The sequence below is a fragment of the Hipposideros armiger genome, unplaced genomic scaffold, assembly GCF_001890085.2.
Source record: "Hipposideros armiger isolate ML-2016 unplaced genomic scaffold, ASM189008v1 scaffold_525, whole genome shotgun sequence".
Lineage (NCBI taxonomy): Eukaryota > Metazoa > Chordata > Mammalia > Chiroptera > Hipposideridae > Hipposideros > Hipposideros armiger.
The window spans coordinates 535805-560112 of NW_017731875.1; the positions used below are offsets into that span (position 1 = coordinate 535805).

Sequence of the window (24308 nt, forward strand, 5' to 3'; positions counted from 1 at the left end):
AGTAGATAGTTAATGATCTGCTTCTGTATGAGGTAATGCGTAGTTGTACCTGCAGTGTTGCACGTACTCAAACTGCATATATTGGAAAAAAAAAATAAACTCAGTGCTTCACCATCAGTGAAGACCGGCCGAATCAACAATTGTGTGAGTGTCTCTTTCTTTAATTCCCGCTCCCCCCTTCAGGTACTGATCGAATTGTGGCGGCTGGTCCGTCATAAGCTGAGCTGCTGCTGAGCTGCCAACAGGTGGCAGGATGGCTCAGCTGGTGAGAGCACATGCTCCTAACAACAAGGTTGCCAGTTTGAAATGGTGGGCTACGCCCGCCCGCCTGCAACCGAAGACTGAACTTGGCAACTTGAGTTTAGCTGCCACCCAGATGACTCAGGGGATAGAGCGCGCGCTCTTAACAACGAGGTTCCTGGTTTGACTGATGCATGGAATGGTGGCTATGCCCACCTGCAAATAATTGAACACAGCACCTTGAGCTGAGTGGCGCGACTGGACTTGGAGCTGAGTTTGCTGTGCCCTCCACAGCTAAGATTGAAGGACAACAACTTGGCTGTTCCCCTCCCCTAATTCCCCAACACTGTTATCCTCCCCTAACTTGCCCCCCCAAAAAAAAAGACATAGGGTGGCTGAGTGGATAAGACAACAAGATTCTTGCATATGCTTTGTACAAGAGACTCACCTCAGATCAAAAGACACACACAGGCTGAAAGTAAAGAGATGGAGTAAGATATTTCATGCAAATGGAAATGAGAGAAAAGCTGGAGTAGCAAATACTTGTATCTGACAAAATAGACTTTAAAATGAAGAATATAATAACAAAAGACAAAGAAGGGCACTACATAATAAAAAAGGGATTGATCCAACAAGAGGACATAACCCTAGTAAACATCTATGAACCCAACATAGAAGCACCTAAATATATAAAACAGATATTGACTTACATAAAGACAGAGATCAACAGTAACATTATCATAGTAGGGGACTTCAACACACCACTGACAATAAGGGACAGATCCTCCAGATGGAAAATCAATATGGAAACAGCAGCCTTAAATGACACATTAGGCCAGCTGGATTTAATTTCTATTTTTAGAGCATTTCACCCCAAAGCTGCAGAATATATACATTTTTCTTGAGTGCACAAGGAGCATTTTCCAACATAGACCACATGTTAGGCCACAAAACAAGTCTCAATAAATTTAAGAAAATTGAACTCATATCAAGCATCTTCTCTGACTACAGTGCTATGAAATTAGAAATCAATTACAAGAAAAAAACTGGAAACAAGCAAATACATGGAGGCTGAATAACATGTTACTAAATAATAAATGGGTCAAAAATGAGATCAAGGAAGAAATCAAAAGATACCTCGAGATAAAAGAAAAGGAAAACACAATGACCCAAAATCTTTGGGATGCAGTGAAAGCAGTCCTAAGAGGGAAGTTTATTGCAATGCAGGCCTACCAAAAGAAACAAGAACAGTTTCAAATCAACAGTTTATCCTTACACCTAAGAGAACTGGATAAAGAACAGCAAAATAAGCCCAAAGGGAGTACAAGGAAGGAGATAATAAAGATCAGGGCAGAAATAAATGAAATAGAGACCAAAAAAAACAATACAAAAGATCAATGAAATCAAGAAATGGTTTCGTTTTTTTTTTTTAGAAGATACACAAAATTGAGAAACCTTTAGCCAGATTCATCAAAGAAAAAAGAAAGAGAGGACCCAAATTAATAAAATCAGAAATGAAAGAGGAGAAGTGACAACGGACACCACAGAAATACAAAAAAATTTTCAGGCAATGCTAGGAGCAACTATCACCAACAAATTAGACAATATGGAAGAAATGAATAATTTTCTAGACGCATGCAACCTCCCAAGGCTAACTCAAGAAGAAACGGAAAATCTGAATAGACTGATTACTATCAGTGAAATTGAATCAGTAATCAACAAGCTCCCAACAAACAAAAGCCCTGGACCAGATGGCTTTACAGGTGAATTTTACCAAACACTCAAAAAATAATTATCACCTATTCTTCTCAAACTATTCCAAAAAATCCAGAAGGAGAAAAGCCTCTTAAACTCTTTTCATGAGGTCACTATCAATCTGATCCCAAAATCATAGAAAGACATTATAAAAAAAGAAAACTACAGGCCGATATCCCTAATGAACATAGATGCAAAAGTCCTCAACAAAATATTAGCAAACAGAATTTAGCAATACATTAAGAAGATCATACACTACGATCAAGTGGGATTCATTCCTGTTATGCAAGGTTGGTTCAATATCCACAAATAAATTAATGTGATACACATTAACAAAATGAAAAATAAAAATCATATGGTCAATCAATAGATGCAGAAAAAGCATTTGACAAAATCCAGCAGCCATTTATGATAAAAAACTCTTAGCAAAGTGGAAATAGAGGGATCATATCTCAACATAATAAAGGCCATACATGATAAATCCACATATGATAAATCCAGCTAACATCATATTCAATGGGGAAAAGCTAAAACAATTCCCCCTTAAGATGAGGAACAAGACAAGGTTGCCCCTTTCTCCACTTTTTTTTTTTTTTTTTAGCTGAGCCATCCCGCCACCTGTTGGCAGCTCACGGCTGCTCAGCTCGGGCTGACTCGAACCACTGTTGCTCAGAGCTCAAACTCTTGAGCGAGCTCTTAACCAACTGAGCCACTCAGCCGGCCCCCCTTTCTCCACTTTTATTCAACATAGTTCTAGAAGTTCTAGCCATAGCAATCAGACAAGAAATAAAAGTCATCCAAATTGGTGAGGAAGTAAAATTGTCATTATATGCAGATGACATGACATTATATATAGATAACCCCCAAAACTCCACCAAAAAACTATTAGAACTGATAAATGAATTTAGTAAAGCAGCAGGATACAAATGCAACTATCAGAAGAAGAAATTGGGAACACAGTCCCATTTATAATTGGTTCAAAAACTACAAAATACTTAGAAATAAATTTAACCAAATAAGTAAAAGACCTGTACTCAGAAAATTATAAGACACTGAAGAGAGAAATCAAAGCTACAAATAAATGGAAACAAATACCATGCTCATGGATAGGAAGAATTAATGTAGATAAAATATCTATACTGCCTAATGCAATATACAGATTCAACGCAATTCCCATCAAACTACCAAGGACATTTTTCACAGAAATAAAACATATAATCTTAAAATGTATATGTAACCATAAAAGTCCCCGAATAGCCATGGCAATCTTGAGAAATAAGAACAAAGTGGGAGGTATCATGATACCTGACATCAAATCATACTACAAGTCTATAGTAATCAAAACAGCATGGTACCAGCATAAAAACAGACACACAGATCAATGAAACAGAATAGAGACCCCAGAAATAAATCCATGCCTATATGGTCATTTATTCTATGAAAATGGAAGCAAGAATTTACATTGGGGTAAACACAGTCTATTCAATAAATGGTGCTGGGAAATCTGGACAGACATATGCAAAAAAATGAAGCTGAACCACCTCCTTACGCCATATACAAGAATAAATTCAAAATGCATTATGATTTAAATGTAAGACCTGAAACCATAAAACTCCTAGAAGAAACTATGGAAAATAAATTTGCTGATATTACCCTTAGTAATAGTTTTACTAATATATCTCCTAGAGCAGGGGAAGTAAGAGAAAAAATAAACATCTGGGGTTTCATCAAACTAAAATGTTTTTTTTCACAGCAAAGGAAACCATCAATAAAACAAAAAGGAAGCCTACTGAATGGGAGAAGATGTTTGTCAAGGATACATCTGATAAGAGGTTAATATCCAAAATTTATAAAACACTCATTCAACTCAACACCAAAAAACCAAACAACCCAACTAAAATATGGGCAGAGGATATGAAGAGACAGTTTTCTAAAGAGGACATACAGATTGCCAACAGACATATGAAAAAATGCTCAACCTCACTAATCATTAGAGAAATGCAAATAAAAACCACAATGAGATACCACCTCACTCCAGAGTGACTATCATCAATAAATCAACAAACAAGTACTGGCAAGGATGTGAAGAAAAGGGAACCCTCATGGACGGTTGATGGGACTGCTCATTTGTGCAGCCACTATGGAAATCAGTATGAAGGTGTCTCATAAAACTGAAAATGAAACTGCCTTATGACCCAGCAATTCCACTTTTAGGTATCTATCAAGAGAAATCCAAAACGCTAATTCAAAAAACTATATGCACACCTATGTTTATTGCAGTGCTATTCACAATAGCCAACACATGGAAACAACAGAAATGCCCATCGGTAGACAACTGGATCAAGAAAGTGTGGTACATTTATAATGGAGTGTTACTTGGCGATAAAGAAGAATGAAATCTTAACCATTTGCAATGGTATAGATGGACCTAGAGAAAATTATGTTAAGTGAAACAAGGCAGACAGAGAAAGACAAATACCATATGATCTCTCTTATATGTGGAATCTAAAGAATAGAATAAATGAACAAACTAATCAGAAAGAGTCTCAAAGATATAGAGAAAAAACTGAGGGTTACTTACTAGATGGGACAGGGGTGGGGATGAGGGAATTAGAAAGCACAAATTGGTAACCACAAGATTGCTATGGGGATACAAAAGACAGTTTGGAAAATATAATCAATAACATTGTAAAGATTTTGTAGGGTATCCTATTGACACTTGTCTTATTAGGGAGAACACTTAATAGATGGTATAGATGCCTGACCACTGCAGTGTACACCTGAAGCTGAAGCTGAACAATAATGAATGTCAACTATAATTTTATATATATATATATGGTCACAGGATGTGGAGTACAGCATAGGGAATAAAGTCAATAGAATTGTAACAGCGATATATGATGTCAGAGGGGTAGTAGATTCAGGGAGGGGAGTTATCACTTTGTGAGGGGTGCAAACATCTAACTATTACATTGTTTTGTGCACCTGAAACTAATTTCAAAAATGCAAAACTCTGAAAGAAGGTGAGAACAGGGTGGCTTCATGATACTGAGATTTCTCCTCACCGGGATAGCATCAAACATCTTTCAGCTCTGAAATGATATAAATCCATAATGTTAAATATAAGCAAAGGAGACAGCACTAAAATCTATCTCTTCTTCAGATCAGGAGAATGACTGGGGACTATGGGCAGTAGCAGATAGAGGAATGAGAGGTGAACCAGACACCTGGCCACTCCCTCTTAAATATGACCATGTTATCAGCACATGATATCCACCCTTCTTTGTCTCCTCTATGCACACCCAGAAACTACACCTCTTCCCAATTGAACCCCCACCATAGCAAGAATCCCATAGCCACTCACTTGCTCTAGCATTCCTCACCGTTTAACACTTCCAGAATCCTGCTCCGATCAACAACTTGCAACGCTCTGCTGTATCTTTCATGGGAAAGGGTGTTTGGCTTCATCACAGTCAAGGTCTTACTCCTAGGGATGACAAAAACTGACACACACAACTCTGACATTTTGTCCATTCAAAACCACTGACTTTGTATTTATTCACCCCCATTGAAGCGCTTGAACCACCTTCCCTGGAGACCCTGAGAAATGAGAGAATGGACTCCTGACCTTGGAGCCAAAAGAAATGTGATCATGTCCACCTTCACAGTTACCCTCTGTGTGACCTTGGGAAGACTTAGACCTCTCAGAAGCATAGTTTATTCCTTCCAAAATGAAATACCTAACCTCTCCCTCTCCATCTCCTTGAAATTATATGAAATTATATGAAATGCATTTTTTTTTAAATACAAAACTTTGGTTCCTCAAAACAAACTAATAAGAGAAAAAGTTACAGTATGGATGTGGATTTCCAGTGATATGACATGAAAGTGAGGTCGCAGAACCTGGCTCTTAGTTGTTGGAGACATCAATTGTGGGAATACTGCCCGCACAGGACCAAGACCCTTAAAGTCTTCTCCTCAGTAGGGAGGCCCTCAGAAAAACATCTGAGAATTCAGATTCTCTGGGAAAAATTATAACACTAGGAAAAAAAGACATTATGAATAGCATAATAATTGTGATCTAAATTTCATGTGTTTAAAGAGTTTGATGGAAACAAGTAGGTGTACAACTTTAGACACAAATATGCTGCCCTTCCATTCTGGCATCAAAAGTACATGACCAAAATGGACCACTTGTTTACACGAGGGCCAAAATTTTACTTGAGATTTAAGTGTGTTTTTGGCAAATGAAGAGAACAATATAGAAGGACCTGGTCTCTTCTATTCCCAGGGCAGTAAATTAAATATAAAGGAGTAGTCTCCAATTCTGGGTGCTTGGCAGGTAAAAAAGACAGAACTACCCATGATAGATAAAGCACCTATGAAATATGAGAACTTGAGTTTGACACAGGCATGCTGGGTAAATAAAATTTATGAAGGTACAGGGGTCTGATACTACAACACATTATACCTAACTGCTACTGACCCTACCTCTGCGACTTCCCCCCACCCAAATTACCTACCACAGAATCTGGTTCATTCATAATAGTTATAGAACAGTCAAACCAGGATTTGTGAACAGAAATCTAAGATAAAACTACACCCAAATTGTGCTGCCTTCAGAGATTTTTTATTCTAATTAACCACCAGACAACTCTAATGGCTTCAAACCTCTTTTCACAGCACAGAAGAACCATCTCTGGTATCCCGCACATACCTTTCCATGATGCCATTCACATCCTAGGGAGAAATGAAAACCAGGAGTCAAGAAGTAATAGGCACTCCCCACTTACAAAGTTTCATCACATACCCACCAGCCCCTGATGTGGTTGGAATAGAGATGGTCCCAAGGTCAAAGCCAGGAAGTAATGAAAAGACATAGACCAATCATTCCAGAAAACTCATGTGAGGTTTTTAGGTTTCCTAAAATGTAGAAATAACTTTGACCTTTGTAGAAACATGAGGCTTCCAGTACCTGGAGATGGGACATATTTTGAGGAAAACATGACCCCTTAATATTTTCCCCAAGTTCATAAGGCTCCTCATGAGATTATTTGAATAATTAATGGTTTATTCTGTGAACAGAAAAGGGGCCACAGGTTAAACTGAATAGTTCAGGAGGCTGAAAATAACCACAAGAGGGTGATATGAACATAAAACTTTTTAACTAAGTGGGCCATGGTGGGAAGTCACATCTTCAGCCTCCTCATTAAGTTAATCTGTGCCTTTTCAGTGGGCCTGTTGTTTCTGTACCTAAAATAACATCTTTAATCCTTTTTCCAGACCAGAGTTGAAAACTGCAAAATTCCTCATTATTATGCTTATCTCCTGATTAACATCTCTATGTGCTATAAAGAGCTAACTGTTAGCTATCCTGCACCCACCTGTGTGCGAGAGGTACCTGTCTCTCCAATGCACTTTTATCCAGTCCCAAAGATTTCCCTGTTTTGCTTTCTCCCACTCCCTTCATCTATCACCAATAGATTTCATGTAACCTTCCTCCTTTGATATTATGTATAAAATAAACTGCAAACCGCCATTTTGCAGAGCATTTTCTCAATCTGTTGAGATTTTGCTTCCAGGCCCTCATCCACTCTCTTAAATTCAACACTCACATATAAGCAATTGACTTCCAAGATTTTATTTTTTACAAAATTTTGTCTCTTAAATGCGGGTTAATACATTCCTTAGTAAGGAAGCCACAGGAACCAGTAACTTAGGATGTCTCATATGTCCCTTACTCTTCACCAACCATATTGTCTCTTCCCTTATACTCCTTTGTCCATAATGTTACCAATATCCACTTGGCCACTGTCCTAAAAACCACAATGATTATCCGTAGCTCAGTCTCTACCAAGCCAGTTTAGTGCACATAGTTAACAGTTTTTAGCCACGTGATCTTAATCATCACAGATTTATTTGTTTGCACAGATAATACATATTCTCTCCTTTACCTCAGACTTATTTCCTTCATGACACCAAAAACTAGGCAAACCACGGGTGCATACAGTTAAAAAATATACATTGTTTTGCTGTCTATATGAGTACTTTTTTGTTGTATATGACAAATTGAGAAAAAGAATTTGGGGACATTTGTAACTTTAATCGAAGCTTAATTTTGAGGCTCAAATACTGTCATCAGGATCTGGTTTGTGTCATTCTCCAATTTTTTTGTGTTTATTCCCATTACATTGGGAACTTTATCCTCAGTTCATGAAGGAAACATAAATATCCTCGTACATACTCCAAAACAAAAGAGATCTCTTCCCAGTCATATGAAAAAACTCTGAGGCCTGCAGGTCATAGTCCTGCATAGGATCAGGTGCCTATGTTAAAAGCATCGCTGTATTGTTATTGTTTTAAGAATATACAGCAATGTTGGAGGTTAGTTTCCATATTTTATTGGACTCAAGTTAGTATTAATTTAAGGTAGATCATGATAGGATAAGATTCATATTGTAATGAAAAGAGCAACCACCACAAATAATCTAAAAAAAAGCTGTAAGAAAATCGAAAAACTTAAAATTTTATACTACAAATACCTGTTTAACTCAAAAGAAGCTAGTCAATGAGAAAGAGAACAATGAACATTGCAGGTGACACAGAAGCAAGTAACACAATAATTAATTTAAAAGAGCCACATTAATAATTACATTAAATGTCATTGTCTTAATCCACCAACTAAAATTTAGGCAGAGATTGTTAGACTAGACTAAAAGCAAGATTCAATTCTTGCTATATATAAGAGACATATTTTGGATTCAAAGACACAAAGAAAAAGTAAAATGATAAACTTCTGGTCAAGATGGCAGTGTACATAAAGGCTGTGCTTGTCTCCTCACATGACTACATCAAACTACAACTAAATTAAGACCAACTGCCCTGGAGAACCTACCTGAAGATGAACTGAACAGAACTCCTATAACTAGGATATAAAGAACGTCATAACTATTGGGAAGAGTGGAGACATGAATTTCATAGTCCCATATATACATGTGGCAGTTATTAACTAGGAGGGATATCTCACCTGGGAGGTACTCCCTGAGGAGTGAGGGGTCCCAGCCCCACACTGGACTCCCCAACCGGGACCACTGGTGCCATGAAGAGAAGTCGCACACCAGTTGACTATGAAAATCAGCAGAGACTAAGTCCAGGTGAGATGGAGAGCTGATTTAGGCCCCAGCATCCTCTTAAAGGGCCCTAGCAGAGACTCACTTGCTCACAAACACTTGTCCTAAGCTCCAGAGAAGCTCTTAGAGTGCCAGGGACATACGGGGAGAAACTGAATTGTCTGGCTTCATGACAAGGGCAGAGGAGCAAATGTCTCCCAGACTGAGATGCCAGCAGGCACCATTGTTCCTTTATTGAGCTCTGACACCACACAGCCTGCAGGCACAGGAGGGCACCAAACCTGAGTCACCATTGACCTGGCTAACATCCCTCTCATCCTGCCCTGTTAAGTCTCTGAGATCCCACCTCACACAACACAAGTGCCTGGCCTGAACTTCTTTAAGAGGCTAATCCACAAAACCAGCCAGCCTTAGCCAATGCTGCAGACTTTGGTAAAATCTCTCAAAGTTCTGCAAACAAGCAGCAGCTGACCTCAGTGTGCCCTGTGTCACTTACTAAGCAGCTCTGCTTCTGGTAATAGTGGCAGCTGGCCTCACTTCACAGCACAGTTTCTCCCCAGCACCTTCAACCCAGAACAGGCAGCTACCAGCTGCACATCATTCTGTAGCTCCTACCAGGTGGCCCTGGTCTAGACACAGGCAGTGGCTGACCTGGTTTGCACCAGAGCCCCTCTCAAGATGCCTTAGAACCAACACACTGGTGGCCAGCTTCAGACAACACCAGAGCACTGCCCAATTAGTGTCACAAATCACACAAACAAAGCACGGACTAGGCAGACCCCAGAGCCCTGCTAAAATGAATCCTCTTCTGAGAAGTGAATCTGTGCACAACAGCTTCTTCATGGCAGTCATGGCAAGTCCTCATAGCCAGTCAGCCTGAGGGTCAATCCCAACCACTGACATATCAACAGCAATCAAGGCCAACTGCAATAGGAGAGCACACACAACCCACACAAGCAACACCCCTGGAGCAGCTGGCTCAAGCGAGACTGCACCACTGGGCCCCAGAGGATACCTTCTACACCAGGCCACCCTGCCATGACTGGGAAATGAGAAATATCTACTTAATACATAGAAACAAACATAGGAAGGCAGTTGACATGAGGAGAAAAAGAAACGGGTCCCAAATGAAAGAACAGGACAAAACTTCAAAAATCACAAAACAAAATGAAGACAAGCAATCTACCAGATGCAGAGTCCAAAACACTGGTTATAAGGATGCTCAATTATCACAGTGGGAACTTCAACAAAGAGGTAGAAAACATAAAAAAGCAGATAGAAAACATGAAAAAGAACTAGTCAGGAAGGAAAAATACAATAACTGCAATGAACAGTAAAAAGGAAAAAATAATTTAGAAAATGAGGATAGTTTAAGGGTCCTGTGGGACACACCAAGCGTAACAACATTCGCATCATAGGGCTACCAGAGGAAGAAGACAGAGTGCAAAGAATTGAAAACCTATTTGAAGAAAAAAATGACAGAAAACTTCCTTAACCTGGTGAAGGCAATAGACATACAAGTGCAGGCAGTGCATAAAGTCTCAAATAAGATGAACTGAAAGAGGTCTACACCAAGACACATTACAATTAAAAGGCCAAAAGTTAAAGCCAAAGAGAGAATCTTAAAAGCATCAGGAGAAAAGCTGTTAGTTACCTAGAAGGGAACTCTCCTTAGTCAGTCAGCTGGATTCCCAACAGAAACTTCACAGGCCAGAAGTGACTGTCATGAAATAGTCAAAGTAAAGAAAAGGAAGGACCCGTAACCATGATTACTCTACGCAGCAAGGCTATCATTGAGAATTAAAGAAGACGTAAAAAAGATTACAAGATAAGAAAAGCAGTTTATCAGAAAATAGAGAAAGTGGAGAAGAATTTCAACTCATTCTATGAGGAAATAAAAAACCTCTTGGGTATAAAGAGATACCTGGTAAACACCTAACACTAGGTAACATATAACGGGGACCTATGGAATATCACTGGACATAATGAATCCTCTTACCACAGTCAAATTTTTGCACTGCTCTTTTAAATTAATAAAAATGAGATTTTCCCTGGTTATTCATGCATTCAATTATTCCTATAGCCTCTGGAATAGATGCAGAGAAAGGATACTGTAAGACCAAAAAAAATTAGTGTCACCAGTAGAAAGAACACAGCAACACGGCATAGAAGGAAACTTAGTCGACATTTTCCTCAAATCTCACACGCTGGGGCTTCTTCCCAAGTCCTACCTGTAGCATCTCCATGGCTGAGCCCTGCAACCGATGCTCCAAATCGGCGATGAGATTTCTCACCAGCTGGCTCTGCTGGACCAGCTCATTCTTAGACTTTGCCAGGATGTGTAGAATGTCTCCCACCTCCTTTTTCAGCTTTCGCAGCTCCTTCTGCTCCTCACGGTCCAGGATACACTTCAGTTGTTTGAAGCCATTCTGGACACTCTGTATCTCATTTTGCATTTGATTCTTCAAAAATGAGAAAGAGAGAGAGGGACTCAGGCTATCAGGCAGAGACTGGGAGTCAGGACAAGAAGTATTTGATTTGAAAGTTCACACATGGAAGGGAGATGGAAAAGAGGGAGCGAATATTGGGGAAGCTGACTTTTCCTATTCTTTTCTCTCCATCACATTCCAAAATAATAGCCTCAAGTCTTCATTACCAAGGCCAACTCTAAGCCAAAATAGGACACCTGGGTGTGGCTCAGCTTTTGCATAGCTGGCCAGGACAGTCATGCCTCCCTGTGTAATACCTGACCACTGCCCTGACCCTCTGCCTAACGTTAAACACTGAGGACAGAACCATGAGCCACTGGCCATTTTCTTCCCCTGGAAGAGTTAAAGGCTAAAACACGGATCTCACAAGCATCCACACCAGAGTCTCTCTATGAGAATACTTCCATCCAAATATGTATATTCATTTGTGACATGCTTATAAGACAGCCACCACCCCCATCAGAAAAAGGATAAGAAGAGAACCAATTAAATGACATTTGGACACATCAACTGTCATGAAGAAAAAGAAGAGAAGCTCCTTCTGACCAGCACCCTAGGTCATGCCCAGATTGCTATCTAACTCCCTCAAGAAATGTCTCCTCCTACCTTCCAGGAAGCTCCCTCTTTACTGAAGTAACTGTTAAACACTTCAGCTTTCTTCTGCTCCTTCCTCAGCCTCTCCAGGGCTGCCTGGAGCTTCTCCTGTGAGAGTGGAAAGAACCAGAATCAAGCCATGAGCTTTCTCAGCACCATAATAGAGGATGATGGGGAAGAAATCAGGCCAATCCCTGAAGAGACTAGTTTACAGACACTGCGATTAAAAATTGGAAGAAAACCTGAGGTGGTAAATGTTTCCTTAAGACTCAGGTAACAGAAGTCACCATCTCTGCTTCAGGAGATGACTGATTCTCTTTGTCCTACAAAAAACCTATCCTGCAGCAAGGAAAGAACATATATCTCAATCACCCAGCTCCCCAGTTACCCATGATTACAGGGGAAATGACAGCATTGCTTGGGCACAAAACCTCCACTTATTAGCACAAGGTACAAAAATATCTACTTCTGTTTAAGAGTCTGTACTGTGGCTTCTCCTTTCGTGATTGGGTGGAATGCAGAGAAATGGTGCCCAGGCCTTGAAAGATGAACATGGGTAGAAAAGTGATCACAGCACTCAGGTCTATGGTGACAAGGTAATTAGAGTCCAATATAAAGTGGAGATTTCCCAGCCTGCACTGTCTTTCCTCCATGCAGTTCTCTTACCTGGTACTCCTGGGCTACCTCCTCTACGAGGAAGGTATGGTGACCACGGTGCTCCTGAGACCGCTCGCAAAGCCAGCAAATGACCTTCCCATCCTCCTTACAGAAGAGCACGAGTTTCTCTCCATGCTGCACACAGAGATCTATCTTCTGCCCCTCCTCTGGGCTCACTGTGACCTCCTTGAGCCTCTCCACAATATTGCTCACAAACCGATTAGGCCGCAGATCTCCAGGCTGGTAGGTGATTCGGCACACTGGGCAAGTGTTCTCTCCATGGCTGTTCACAGACTCCTTGTTTGCAGTGATGCAAGCTTGGCAGAAGCTGTGGCCACAGTCCAGGCTCAGGGGGTCTGTTAGGAGCTCCAGGCAGATGGGGCAGGTCACCTCCTCCTTTATGTTCAGCAGGACTCCTGAAGCCATCACAGCTGCGCCCCTGCTCCTACCTGTCCCGACTTCTGAGGCTCCTCTTGCTCACAGATTCCTGCCTCATTGGAAAGGTTAAAAGTGGGCAGGGTAAGAAAGGAAGGAATAAAATGATACTAACTGTGTAGACATGAAGGATGGGCCTAGATCAAATACTGAAGGATAAAAAAGAAATGGTAGAGCAAAAGGAAAGGACTTTGGTGACATAATTAAAAGAACTTTTCACAAAAACTTTAAATACTTTACTTTTAGTTCATATGACATGACAAATTTCATTTTTATCTGTACAATTATTTCCCTTTACTTTTACTGAACGAAAGGATGATCTGAGGCCTTTTCTACCAAGATCCTGGTATCACCCACCATCACTCCTGCTTTTTCTTTCCCATTCACAAAACACACCTTCAATGTAAAAGCACCAAAGCACCTATGTATGTATTGGGGCTTTTATACCTACTCTTTTCTCGGCATGCAATGCTTCCTTTGGTCACCGTAGGATTCACTCTTATACTTTAGGAAGTTCTCTCTCCTACGTGTTCTCTTACCAGTTTAACCATTGCCATTCCTGGCTGCATGTTTGACATGATTTCCCTTATTATCATGACATAATATGTCACAATGTTTTTGTGTACATGTCAAGGGCAAACTCTTTATCAGATGGGAACATAGAAAGAGTGAGTGATTTACAAAGTTCACTTATCTTCAATACACACAGTTGGGATGAACCTAACGTATTCTATTCAGGGTCCATCTTAACAGGTCTACCCCACTGAGTTAACAGCAAACAGGACTATAAAACTTCATGGACCCTATTAACATCCAGAGCAATGAGGGGTGTGAGAGTGGGAGCTCCAGGCCAGCTAGGAGGCTCTGGGGATTCTTGTGTTTATAGATCATGAAATTCACCTTGGCCTGGAGATACACAAGTATGTGCGTAGGAGCTTGAAGGTATGTATGTATGCCTGTGGATGTGAGGAGGGAGACAGTATAAATATACTCACAGGACCAACAAGTCACATATCTGAAAAATCGGAACACAGATGAAATGAATATCAGTCTTGGGAGAGAAGTCTCAAAATATTAGGGAAGAATATTGAACTAATTTTTTAACAACAATGAATTACATGCTAGCAAGTGAACTAATACCTATAAACACAAAGTGAGTCTAAACAGGCTCTAAACCACTATGACCCTGACATTCACCTGGAAAGTAATAGTAAATTAAATAATCAGCCATATGTATATGAAAGAGCAGATGTAAAAACACTGCTAGAGAGACTATATGTTGTTGAGAAATCCAATCATTTGGGGGAGGGGGGCAGATAAAGCGTTGTCCAATAAATCCATTTAAAAACATAAGGATTGAACTGAGAGTTGAAAAAGATGAAGGGAATATGGCATAAGGGAGAGGAAAAAATATATTAGGTAAAGGAAATGTCCAGTTCATGGAAGACATATCACCTTCTCTGAGTGTGAAAATGCCAGTGTTTCTGGTGTGCAGAAAACTGCTTGGCTTTAGTATCACATGAGTGTGCAGTGACCATGATGTATGGTCCTTCCCAAATTGTGTAACATTTGGGGACTGTTTCCCAAATTTTTCATGGTTTCCCCTCAGGTAAGAGGAGGGGACACACTTAGCTCTGCCCTTGGGCTGTGGAATGTTGTGAGGCGGATCCAGTGTGGAATTGGAAGATCAGTAAGGCGCATGCACAGTTGCCCAGGGGAGCGATGATGAGCGCTTCAGACGAGGTGATGAAGGAAATGGAGAGCAGGGGATGAGAGCGAGACATAAGAGGAGGTAAAGAGAAAATGTTCACAGCTCGATTAGATACCTGGGACAACATCAGGCCTGGTTTCTTTCTTCCTGTAAAGGTAATACTGGCTTACTCTTCTCATAGTAAGTTGGTGTTTTGTTTTTGTTTTCAGTGACACTTACCAGTTCCAATAAACTGGAACGTCAGTTGCCTTGCAAGGCCACATTACTGACAATAAAAATGACCTCGTGTAAAGTGCATGTGCACTAGGAAGGCTTATATAGATCTTAAACACCAGTTAGTAAACAGAGGCCTCATTTTTCACAAAGGAGTTGTGACTCTTATAACCAACTGTGTCTCTTTTAAGCCCCTGGAAGTTGTACTTATGGGCTTTCACAAGACAATAAGTCCTTTGTAGCTCCAGGCTTCCATAAGGTATGACAGTTTCACACACATCCACTCAATCTGGCTACTTAAAAGGTTGAGATAACAAGGATAAAGTACTTCCTATACCACTGTGAAGACCATCACTGACAGCTCACCTGAGGCAGCCATGATGACATACTGTCGTGTACCCTTACCTAAACTAAGAGACCCTGGCAGGTTATGTCTTATCAGGTTGCATGGATGGGAATGGCCATCCAAATGGGAAATGATGCTGCTGTCAGTCAGAGGGGATATCGCAGAGTGGTAGCACAGTGATGCTCAAATTCTCACCTGGACAATATATGACCCTGTTGCTACAGTCTAGGCTCAGGGGCTCTATCAGGAATACTAGGTAATGGGACTATGAAGCAAACACAGATAAGAAAGACCTCAGTAGATATTAATGTCTTGATGGTTGTCAAAGTTTGATGTAAAAGAAAGGTCTCCAGTAGGGGACACTCAATAAGTTTTCCCTTTCCCCTCTGCTAGGGGGTGGGGCTGGGGGGGAAGCTATACATGCTGTGCATGGAGATTAATTTAGACCCACTAACAATGTCCACTGGTGCCATCTTCGTCACACATGAAGGGAAACTGATAAGGAATGAGGCAGAAGGAGAACTGGAAGTGTAATCCAGCTAATGGTCCAGATACTGAAAATAGCCCAGAGGACATATGCAGTTAGCTCCTGGCTGCAGAGACTGTGGCCCAGATCAGGCTCTGATGACAGCAAGATAGAGGTAGACATTATATCAGGGGTAGATACTAAATGGCGTCTACCCCTGTTTATGACTCAAGCTGTAATCCAAACATGGGTCTGGGTCCTCCAATTATTTCTTTTCCCATTTAGGATCCAACTAATGCTGAGATGCATCAGGAGACTATAGACGAGGCTGGAGCACAGCATGCAGCCCGCCTTGGGGTTGTGGAATTATTTTCACAGTGGAGCCATTAACAGCTAAGGTGAAAGCAGCTGCACTCACAGGATTTAGGAGAGCAAAGTGCAGAGAACCTGAGTCACACTGGGAGGATGACCCCACCCCTACCTAAGCAGTGCCCAGAAGCTTAGGGTTATAGGAAATGGGGGTTCCTCTCTTAAAGGGCTCATACACAGGACTTAAAGGACTTGAAGAACCCAGCGCAAAAGCAGAAGCTTGAGCAGTGTCTAGACCACTTATGCAGGAGACCCATCCTCTGCAGCAGTGGAAGCCTGTTGAACTGGCTCTGGAAACAGATGTGGGGGGGGGGGCCGGGCTCCCTGGTTGTTTCATCCCCTGCCTTACCTGCGCAGGGCTGCCTGGCTCCATTGTTGCATCTCCTCTAACCTGAGTGCCGCTGAGGGCGCCCTATTCCCCAGCAACAGCTGGGCCTCCAAAGCTGACTGGGAAGTGCTCAGCCCCCGCCCTTCTCTGCCCCTCGCCAGCACTGCTGCGCCACCATAGCGGCTCTACAGGAACCGCTCCTGCCTCCAGAGACCTGCCACCGCCCTTGGGCCTGGGCAGCCCTCACAGAGAACGCCCCTTAGCCCTGGCTCTGGTGGCTGCGGTGGGGGGTGGTACACTTCCAGGCCCACGCGGTCAAACAACGGAAGACACAGTCTTGGCAGGCTACCACACCCCAGGCACTGTACAGGGAGCAGAGGGAAACTCACCTCCAATTGGCCAAGGGACAAGCCCCATAAACTTGATCTGCAGCTCCAGCTTGAGGGGCAAACTCAGTCAGAATTCACGGCCCCAGCTAGGACCCTGACTGATTTTCACAGAGGAGCCAGAGCAGCCCGGAGTGAAAACGAAAGTTCAATTCCTTGAGGGAGGGGCAGAAAGGAAGCAACACTATGGACCAATGGGAGGCCTTCACATAGGGGCCCTGGGAAATGTCAAGACTTTTTACTCTGGGACAGCTGGCCAGGGACTCCATTCTTAATCCTGTCTCAGTTCTGCTCTTGGAAGCTGTTCTCAGGGCTCTTCAATGTACACACCCTTTGGAGAACTAGGCTTCCTTTAATTTCACACACATCCACTTGGTCTTGTTGCCTTGAAATGAGATGGCTTGAGGAGGGAATAATACCACAGTGGGGACCCACACAGAAGGCTCACCTGAGGCAGCTCACTGGCAGATGTCTTCTGCCCTGTATCCACCAGCTAGGCTAAGTTAGGACACGTGAGAGGGGATGGCTACCCAAATCTGAAATTACCTCAGGTAGTGATCAAAGGAGCTATGACAGAGTGGTAACACCTTGATGCTGACTCTCAGAACCTGTACTCATGGCCGAAATGACACTTTTCCTAAATAGGCTACAAAGATGAAAATCCATGAAGTGTCATTTTGGGCAATGTCATCTAATGCTATTTAATTAATATATAATCTCTATAGTCCTAACGTAATAAAAATGAAACGGGAAAGTAATTGTGATGGTTAATATTATGTACCTATTTAACTGGCCACAGGGTGCCCAGATTAAACATTATTTTGGGTGTGTCTGTGAGGCTATTGTTTCCAGGTGACATTAGCATTTGAGCTGTGGACACAGTAAGACACATTGTCCTTCCCAGTGTTTTTGGGCGAGCATAGTCCAATCTCTTAAGAGCCCGATTAGAACAGGGGCAGAAGAAGAATGTTTCATTTTGCTCCCTGCCTGCCTACTTGAGCTGGGATATCGGCGTTCTCTTGGACTAGGACTTATACCATTGACAAGTTTTTAAACTTGGACTAAATTACACCACCAGGTTTCCTGGGTCTTGGGCTTGTACACGGCAATGCCTTGCACTACTCAACGTCCATAATCACATGAGCCATTGCCTCATAATAAATCCCCTTTATATATATGAAGGTCATATATTCATATATAATAAAAATTGTAATAATGTATACCGATAACAAAAGATGACTACAAGTCACGTTTGACTTCTGCAATTACAAGAGGTGCTCAAAGTGGTTTTCATCAGCCGAATTTTAATACAGTTTTTTCCTTTCTTAAACTGTGTATACATTTTTCTGGATATATATATATATATATATATATATATATATATATATATATCCAAAACAGAGTCAATATTATTTTCATATACGTATATATGAAGACCCGTGGCTAATACACTATGACAGAATTCTTAAATCCTGGGTTAAGTGGCACAGGAGACTGTGATAATACTAATGACTTAGGTGAACAGTGCAATTTCAAAAGATGTGTGCCTAAAAAGGACTTGGGACAGGTAAGGGTCTAAGGAGAATGTTGCAGAGGTGATAATGCACAAAGTCAACCTTAATCCAGTAAAATCAGGTCAGATAAAGAAAAGCCAGTTAAAAAAAAAAAAGACCTTTGACTGTATATACCATCTGAGGGAGTCTGTAGACTGGGGTCCAGCATTTGATTAATAGGAGAAGAGGTGGTTAAATGATGAGGCACCCCTTCTTTAACTCCCTTTTCTCATGGGTCTCAGAATCTTGATGTCATGCCACTTTTGATATCTTTTCAGAAGATTAACACCAAGTAAGCATCTCATTTATTTTATTAAAAGTTGCAAGGATTGGGGCCGGCCGAGTGGCGCGATGGTTAAGAACTGGTTTGGGATGCCAGAGGGTCCCGGTTCGGATCTCACATATGAGGGCCAGTGACACTGCCCTCTACAGCTAATATGCTGAACAACAGCTCAACCTGGAGCTGGGCTGCTGTGAGTCGCTGGCGACGGCGTAGGCTGCAGCCCCTGTGGCAGTGAGTTGCCATGGGCTACCGTATGTAGCCAGCAGCCAGCATGAGCGGCCAGCAGCCGCAGTGAGTGGCCATCCAGAAGCCGGCGACTGATCTGCCTCGCCCGGGAAGAGCGCAATGATCGTGCCAACTTGGGCCAGTGAAGCAATGTCCTCCACAAATAGAGTAAAGAACAAAAGGACAGCAACTTGTCTGTTCCCCTTCCCCCAATTCCCCAGTGCTGTTCCCATCCCCCACAATTCCCCAATAAAAATCTTAAAAAAAAAAAAAGTTGCAAGGATTCCCGTTATGGAAATTCTTGCTATGTGCTCCTCCTCCTCTGATCTCTCAGATGAAATCAGTTTCTGGGTGGCAGGTATGTTCCAAGGAGAAGATGGACAAGGTTAGTGATTTTTCAGGAACTGCTGAGATCCCAGAGTTTGAACTTGGAAATCTTGTAGGACTAGTAAATACAAAAGAAGCTGCAGAGCAGGGCAGCAGTCACACCATAAGGCTCTCAAACCCAGAGAGGACAGTGTGCTAGGAATTTATTTGAAGAGCCATGCTGAAAGTGTTAAGTTAGTAAGCTTCAAAAAAGTGTGTGGCTTTGTTCTGTTTCTCAAAATATCTTTCAGCCCTGGGCAGAGCCAGGCACAGCTGCCTTCCCTGCTGGTCTCTGTGCAGAACTGGTCCAGAAGCCTGGGCTGTGGCCCATGGAGACTCCACAGGCTCCTTCCCAAGGGCTTCTTTGGCTAGGATTTCTTAGGAAGTCGTCTCTGGAACAAGGATTACTCCTAGAGGTGAGAACTCAGTCAGTATGCCAGAGTTGGGAAATGAAAATGCGTAAGTGGAAGGCGGTAGGGACAGTGCAGTGGGCAGCCAGCCCAGTGTTATCACTAATACTGCCTTTAGTAATCTCCACGGCAGCCCCACCATGAAGCCAGAAATTTGAGTTTCATGAAATCAGATAGGGATTTGTTCTATTTTGTCGCTTATTGCCTTAGCTCTATTAGAAGGTATTACATATAAGGACTGACAAATGGATACATCTCTATAAATACAATTTTAACTGAATTGAACATGTGGGTGATAAATCAAGCTTCTATTATACTGTTCCTGCTGCAAACATAGGTGCTGTGTCACATAATGAAATTTGGCAATTTTCTGGTGTTATTACCATCATGATTCTCCTCCGTCTAATTTTAACCAACAGTTTTCATGTCTCCTGTTCTTACTAAGGATTCATCCAATTGGTGTTTAGTGTCTCCACTTCCACACTTTAATCACATTTTAACTTTTACTTTGTCCCAAAGTGTTCTCAAATGGGAAAATGTTAAAAATCCATGGGCCAAAAGGGACGCTATTTCATCAGTTTTCTCTCTAAGCAGGAGATATAATGACTGGAGTGAACATACAGAGCCCTGAAAAGGATTAATTTTTCTCCTGTCATGATAACAAGGAATGTGGAGCATGCCAACATGGTCAGCTCTGGTTTTCAGGTTTCTTGACAGGATCTGATGTTCTCAGTTTGAATTCTTATGTTTCATAAAAGAGTCCCAAGATAATGACCAAGCCTGTGGGGTCATTCAGAGATTTAAAGGGAGAGTAGTAAAAGAATATTGTAGCTGTGGGAGCATTGAAAAAGAAAAAAGTATTGGACAGAGAAGGGTGTCTTGGATAAGGGAGCTCATAATTTTTGAACATTGCAGTCAATACCCCCATGCTGTGCTTGTCACACAAGCACAGTCACACTCTGAATTCTTCAATACCCTCCACTTTCAATCATATAATATACTATAACTACATCTATTCTAAACACCTCTGCATTAAGCACCAGATTTTATACGTTCATTGTCCTCTTCTGGAAGTATGTGGGACTACAAAAGGGTACAACCACTTTCAATAAAATCTGGCAATTTGTGTAACAAGAGATCCTAAAATCCAGTAATTCAATTTTACAGCTCAGGAGATGCAAAGAAAGCAATAGTTAGGTTCTATTTCCACTAATGGAGATATTTGTTTCAATAAAGCAGCACCTTTAACCAATAGATCAACATTATAACCATTGCACAAATGTGTCAAGAGAGGAAGGAAGGAAGGAAAGAAGGAAGGAAGGAAGGAAGGAAGGAAGGAAGGAAGGAAGGAAGGAAGGAAGGAAGGAAGAAAACTAAACCTGAAGGCTCCAGAGAGTGACAAAGGCAGTCAGAATCTACAGTGTAATAGATACTTAGAAGAAGGGAACACTGTTGGGGATGGTTCCTAGTTTTATGACTTTTATTTGAAGAAAGACCTCAATCAGCAGTAGGTGGACAGTTATAACTCAGTTAGCAACATTCAGACGTACTGACTTGAAGAACTAGAATAATTTAGGGCTACCACAGCAGCTAAATGTGGGAGGAGAATATCTTTAAAAGAGATATCCAGGGGCGGCCGAGTGGCTCAGTGGTTAGAGCACGTGCTTTTAACAACAAGCTTGCTGGTTCAATTCCTGCATGGGATGGTGGGCTGCAGCTCCTTCCCCCCCCCCCCGACCCCCGCAACTACATTGTAAACGGCTACTAGACTTGGAGCTGAGCTGCGCCCTCCACAGCTAAGTTTGAAGGACAACAACTTGACTTGCAGCTGATGGGATCTGGGAAAAACACACTGTTCACTGTTCCCCAATAAGTTAAAAAAGAGAGAGACAGACAGATACAGAGGAAGGAATTCCAAATTGTACATAAAATGTCTGATCAAATCACTGAACTACAAATGTTTGATACAGGTGATGGGCAGTCAAAATACGGCTAATGGAACTCATCACAAATTCCAGCTGCTGAAAAATGCAGGGGAGAATATGGAACTTGAGTTCAACCAAGTTGACTGACTGAAAAAACGAAATAAAACACAATAATATTCTTCAAAGAAACAAACAGAATTTAGAGTCTACATCGCATTCACAATTCCCCTGGGGGAATTTTTTTTAGACACAATCTAAAATTATACAACATATGGAAAAAGTAGAAGATATGGCCCTATTTAGGAGAAAGGGCAATCATGGAGACCAACTCTGAAATAATCCAGATGTTGTATTTAATATACAAGGACTTCACAGCAGCTATTATATCTAAGGTGAAAGATGCAAAAGAAAATATGCTTATAATAATGACAAAATACAAAATGTCAGACAACAAATAGAAATAGTTTTCTTTTTCATTGAAATACTAAAACTAAAAACTACAACCACTCAAAAAACAAATCCAGGGCTTGCTTAAGAGAAATTCAGGATCACAAAAGAAAGACTAAGTAACAATATCATGTATTCTAGGAACACTCACTGATGCAATATTCACCCTGCCGCCTCCCTGGAGAACAGGCTAACTCACTCCTGAGGACAACTGTAGCCTTCCAGCTCCCTGGAAAGAGTGAGGCTGACCAGGAAAAGGGAACACTGACTTACGTCGTTCCTGAGGGAGCGCATACAGAACTCCTGACCCTGCCTCTATCACTGTAAGTCATAATGTGAATCAGCACCCTAAAAATGGAGATTTATCTGGGCAAACAGAGAGAAAGCTCTCTAATGAAAGGGAATTACTGTGGAAATAGACAAAAACAATGGACTTTCATCTAGTATATTCACTTAGATTACTGAAGCTATTCCAGTACTTAAAATAGAAGACTAGGTAGCTATGAAGAACATAAAACTTTTTATAGTAAAGAAATATTTATTATGTGCATAGTAATAATATAGTTAGCTATAGGCAGAATGTTGTACAGTGTACCTATAAAACTTATTCATCTTGTAGAAGTGAAATTTTACACTTGTGGAACTGCAACACCTTAAAAATGTATGAGGTTGGATCTCATGGTAAGTGTTTTTACCACAATAAAAGAGGACAATTTGATTGATAGAACACTATTAAATAGCAACCTCAAAGAGAATGTTTAAAGAAAATAAATAACAACCTAGAATTGCATACTTAGAAAATTATTTACCTATAAGATGAAATATATTTGAAGATTAAAAAAACCAGAAATATTTATTACGCAAAAAGATGAAATTAAAGAGTGATCTGTGATTCCATAATCAACTTATACTATTACACTATAAAAAAGGTATTAATATTTGAAGTAGAAATATTCATTGTCAGCGTTCATTATTTCAAATCACAGTGAAAATTAATTAACACCAATCTGGATCAGTATTTAAGAGAAAGGAAATAAGGAAGTTATTGCAAACATTCTATTATTTAATTCCCACCATATCACTATCAGGTGAGAGCTAGCATGTTTATTTCTGATGAGAAACTGAATCCAATTACATTTTGCTTAATAAGGCGCAGTGAGTAACAACATCATAATAATGATATTCTACCTAATTTCAAAGTTCAGGCTCTTAACTGTCCCCACTGTTCACCCTCTATGTCACCTGCAAGAGCTCCCTGATCATGAAGAAGCTCAACATGGTTCAAGCCAATACCACAAGCTGCTCCTATATCACTAGTGGTTACATGGGTTGAACACATCAATCTATATCTTCTGACACCTAAGAATTTCCCATGATGCTCCTGGCTCCTTCTGCAGAGTAGCGTCTCCTGGGTTGTCCCTCCAACCCTACATCCTAGGGAATCTGGCTCTTACCTTTTTCGGAGGAGTGCACTGCACAAAGGGCACCTGTGCTAGAGAAACACAGATCTAGTTCTCATCCTGCCTCCTCCACTCATTAGCTATGGGACATTGGGAAAGACCTCATAAGTTTATATATTCATTTAACTACCTGATAGGGATTTTTTCTTATTATGGTATTTCTCAAGATTAACTGGGATAAACAGTCTCTCTCTCTATATATATATTTATATGCATAATTTATATATTATAATATATATACACATGGTGTATAGGTTTAGTGTTTCTGTGTGCATGTGCACACCTTTCCCAGGCCAAGTACTTCCTTTTTTCATTCCCCTGGGATAAGTTATTCCTCTTGATGTCTTGATGTGGGCTCTGTGCAGTGATTGGCCATAATTTATAATTTATGTCTCTTATAAAAGTTTGTTCATTTGCTATCCTAAATTTATTCCATAATTTGAAACTGATTAATAAAGAAAAGTGTGTGAGATGGTGTGTGTATACGTGGTATACTCAAGGAAAAGGCCTGAACACCAAA

At 41.0% G+C, this 24308-nt stretch overlaps 1 protein-coding gene across 7 annotated transcripts in view; it reads right to left on the reverse strand.

The window, feature by feature from the left end:
- Nucleotides 1-24308, reverse strand: part of LOC109396555 (tripartite motif-containing protein 5-like) — a 68227-nt gene that overhangs the window by 9124 nt on the left and 34795 nt on the right. The window contains exons 1-8 of one of the 7 annotated variants that reach the window (XM_019668434.1): nt 17123-17282; nt 14756-15032; nt 12875-13352; nt 12221-12316; nt 11357-11587; nt 6713-6735; nt 5379-5482; nt 4930-5087 (exon numbers count right to left, since the gene is read on the reverse strand). In XM_019668434.1, the coding sequence (XP_019523979.1) occupies nt 5071-5087; nt 5379-5482; nt 6713-6735; nt 11357-11587; nt 12221-12316; nt 12875-13291 (888 nt within the window). In that variant the 5' untranslated portion in view covers nt 13292-13352; nt 14756-15032; nt 17123-17282 and the 3' untranslated portion in view covers nt 4930-5070. Of the gene's footprint in view, nt 1-4929; nt 5088-5378; nt 5483-6712; nt 6736-11356; nt 11588-12220; nt 12317-12874; nt 13357-14755; nt 15033-16754; nt 16935-17122; nt 17283-24308 lie in introns of those variants that run through there. The other 6 variants (XM_019668433.1, XM_019668432.1, XM_019668435.1 and 3 more) reach the window with 6 other exon arrangements.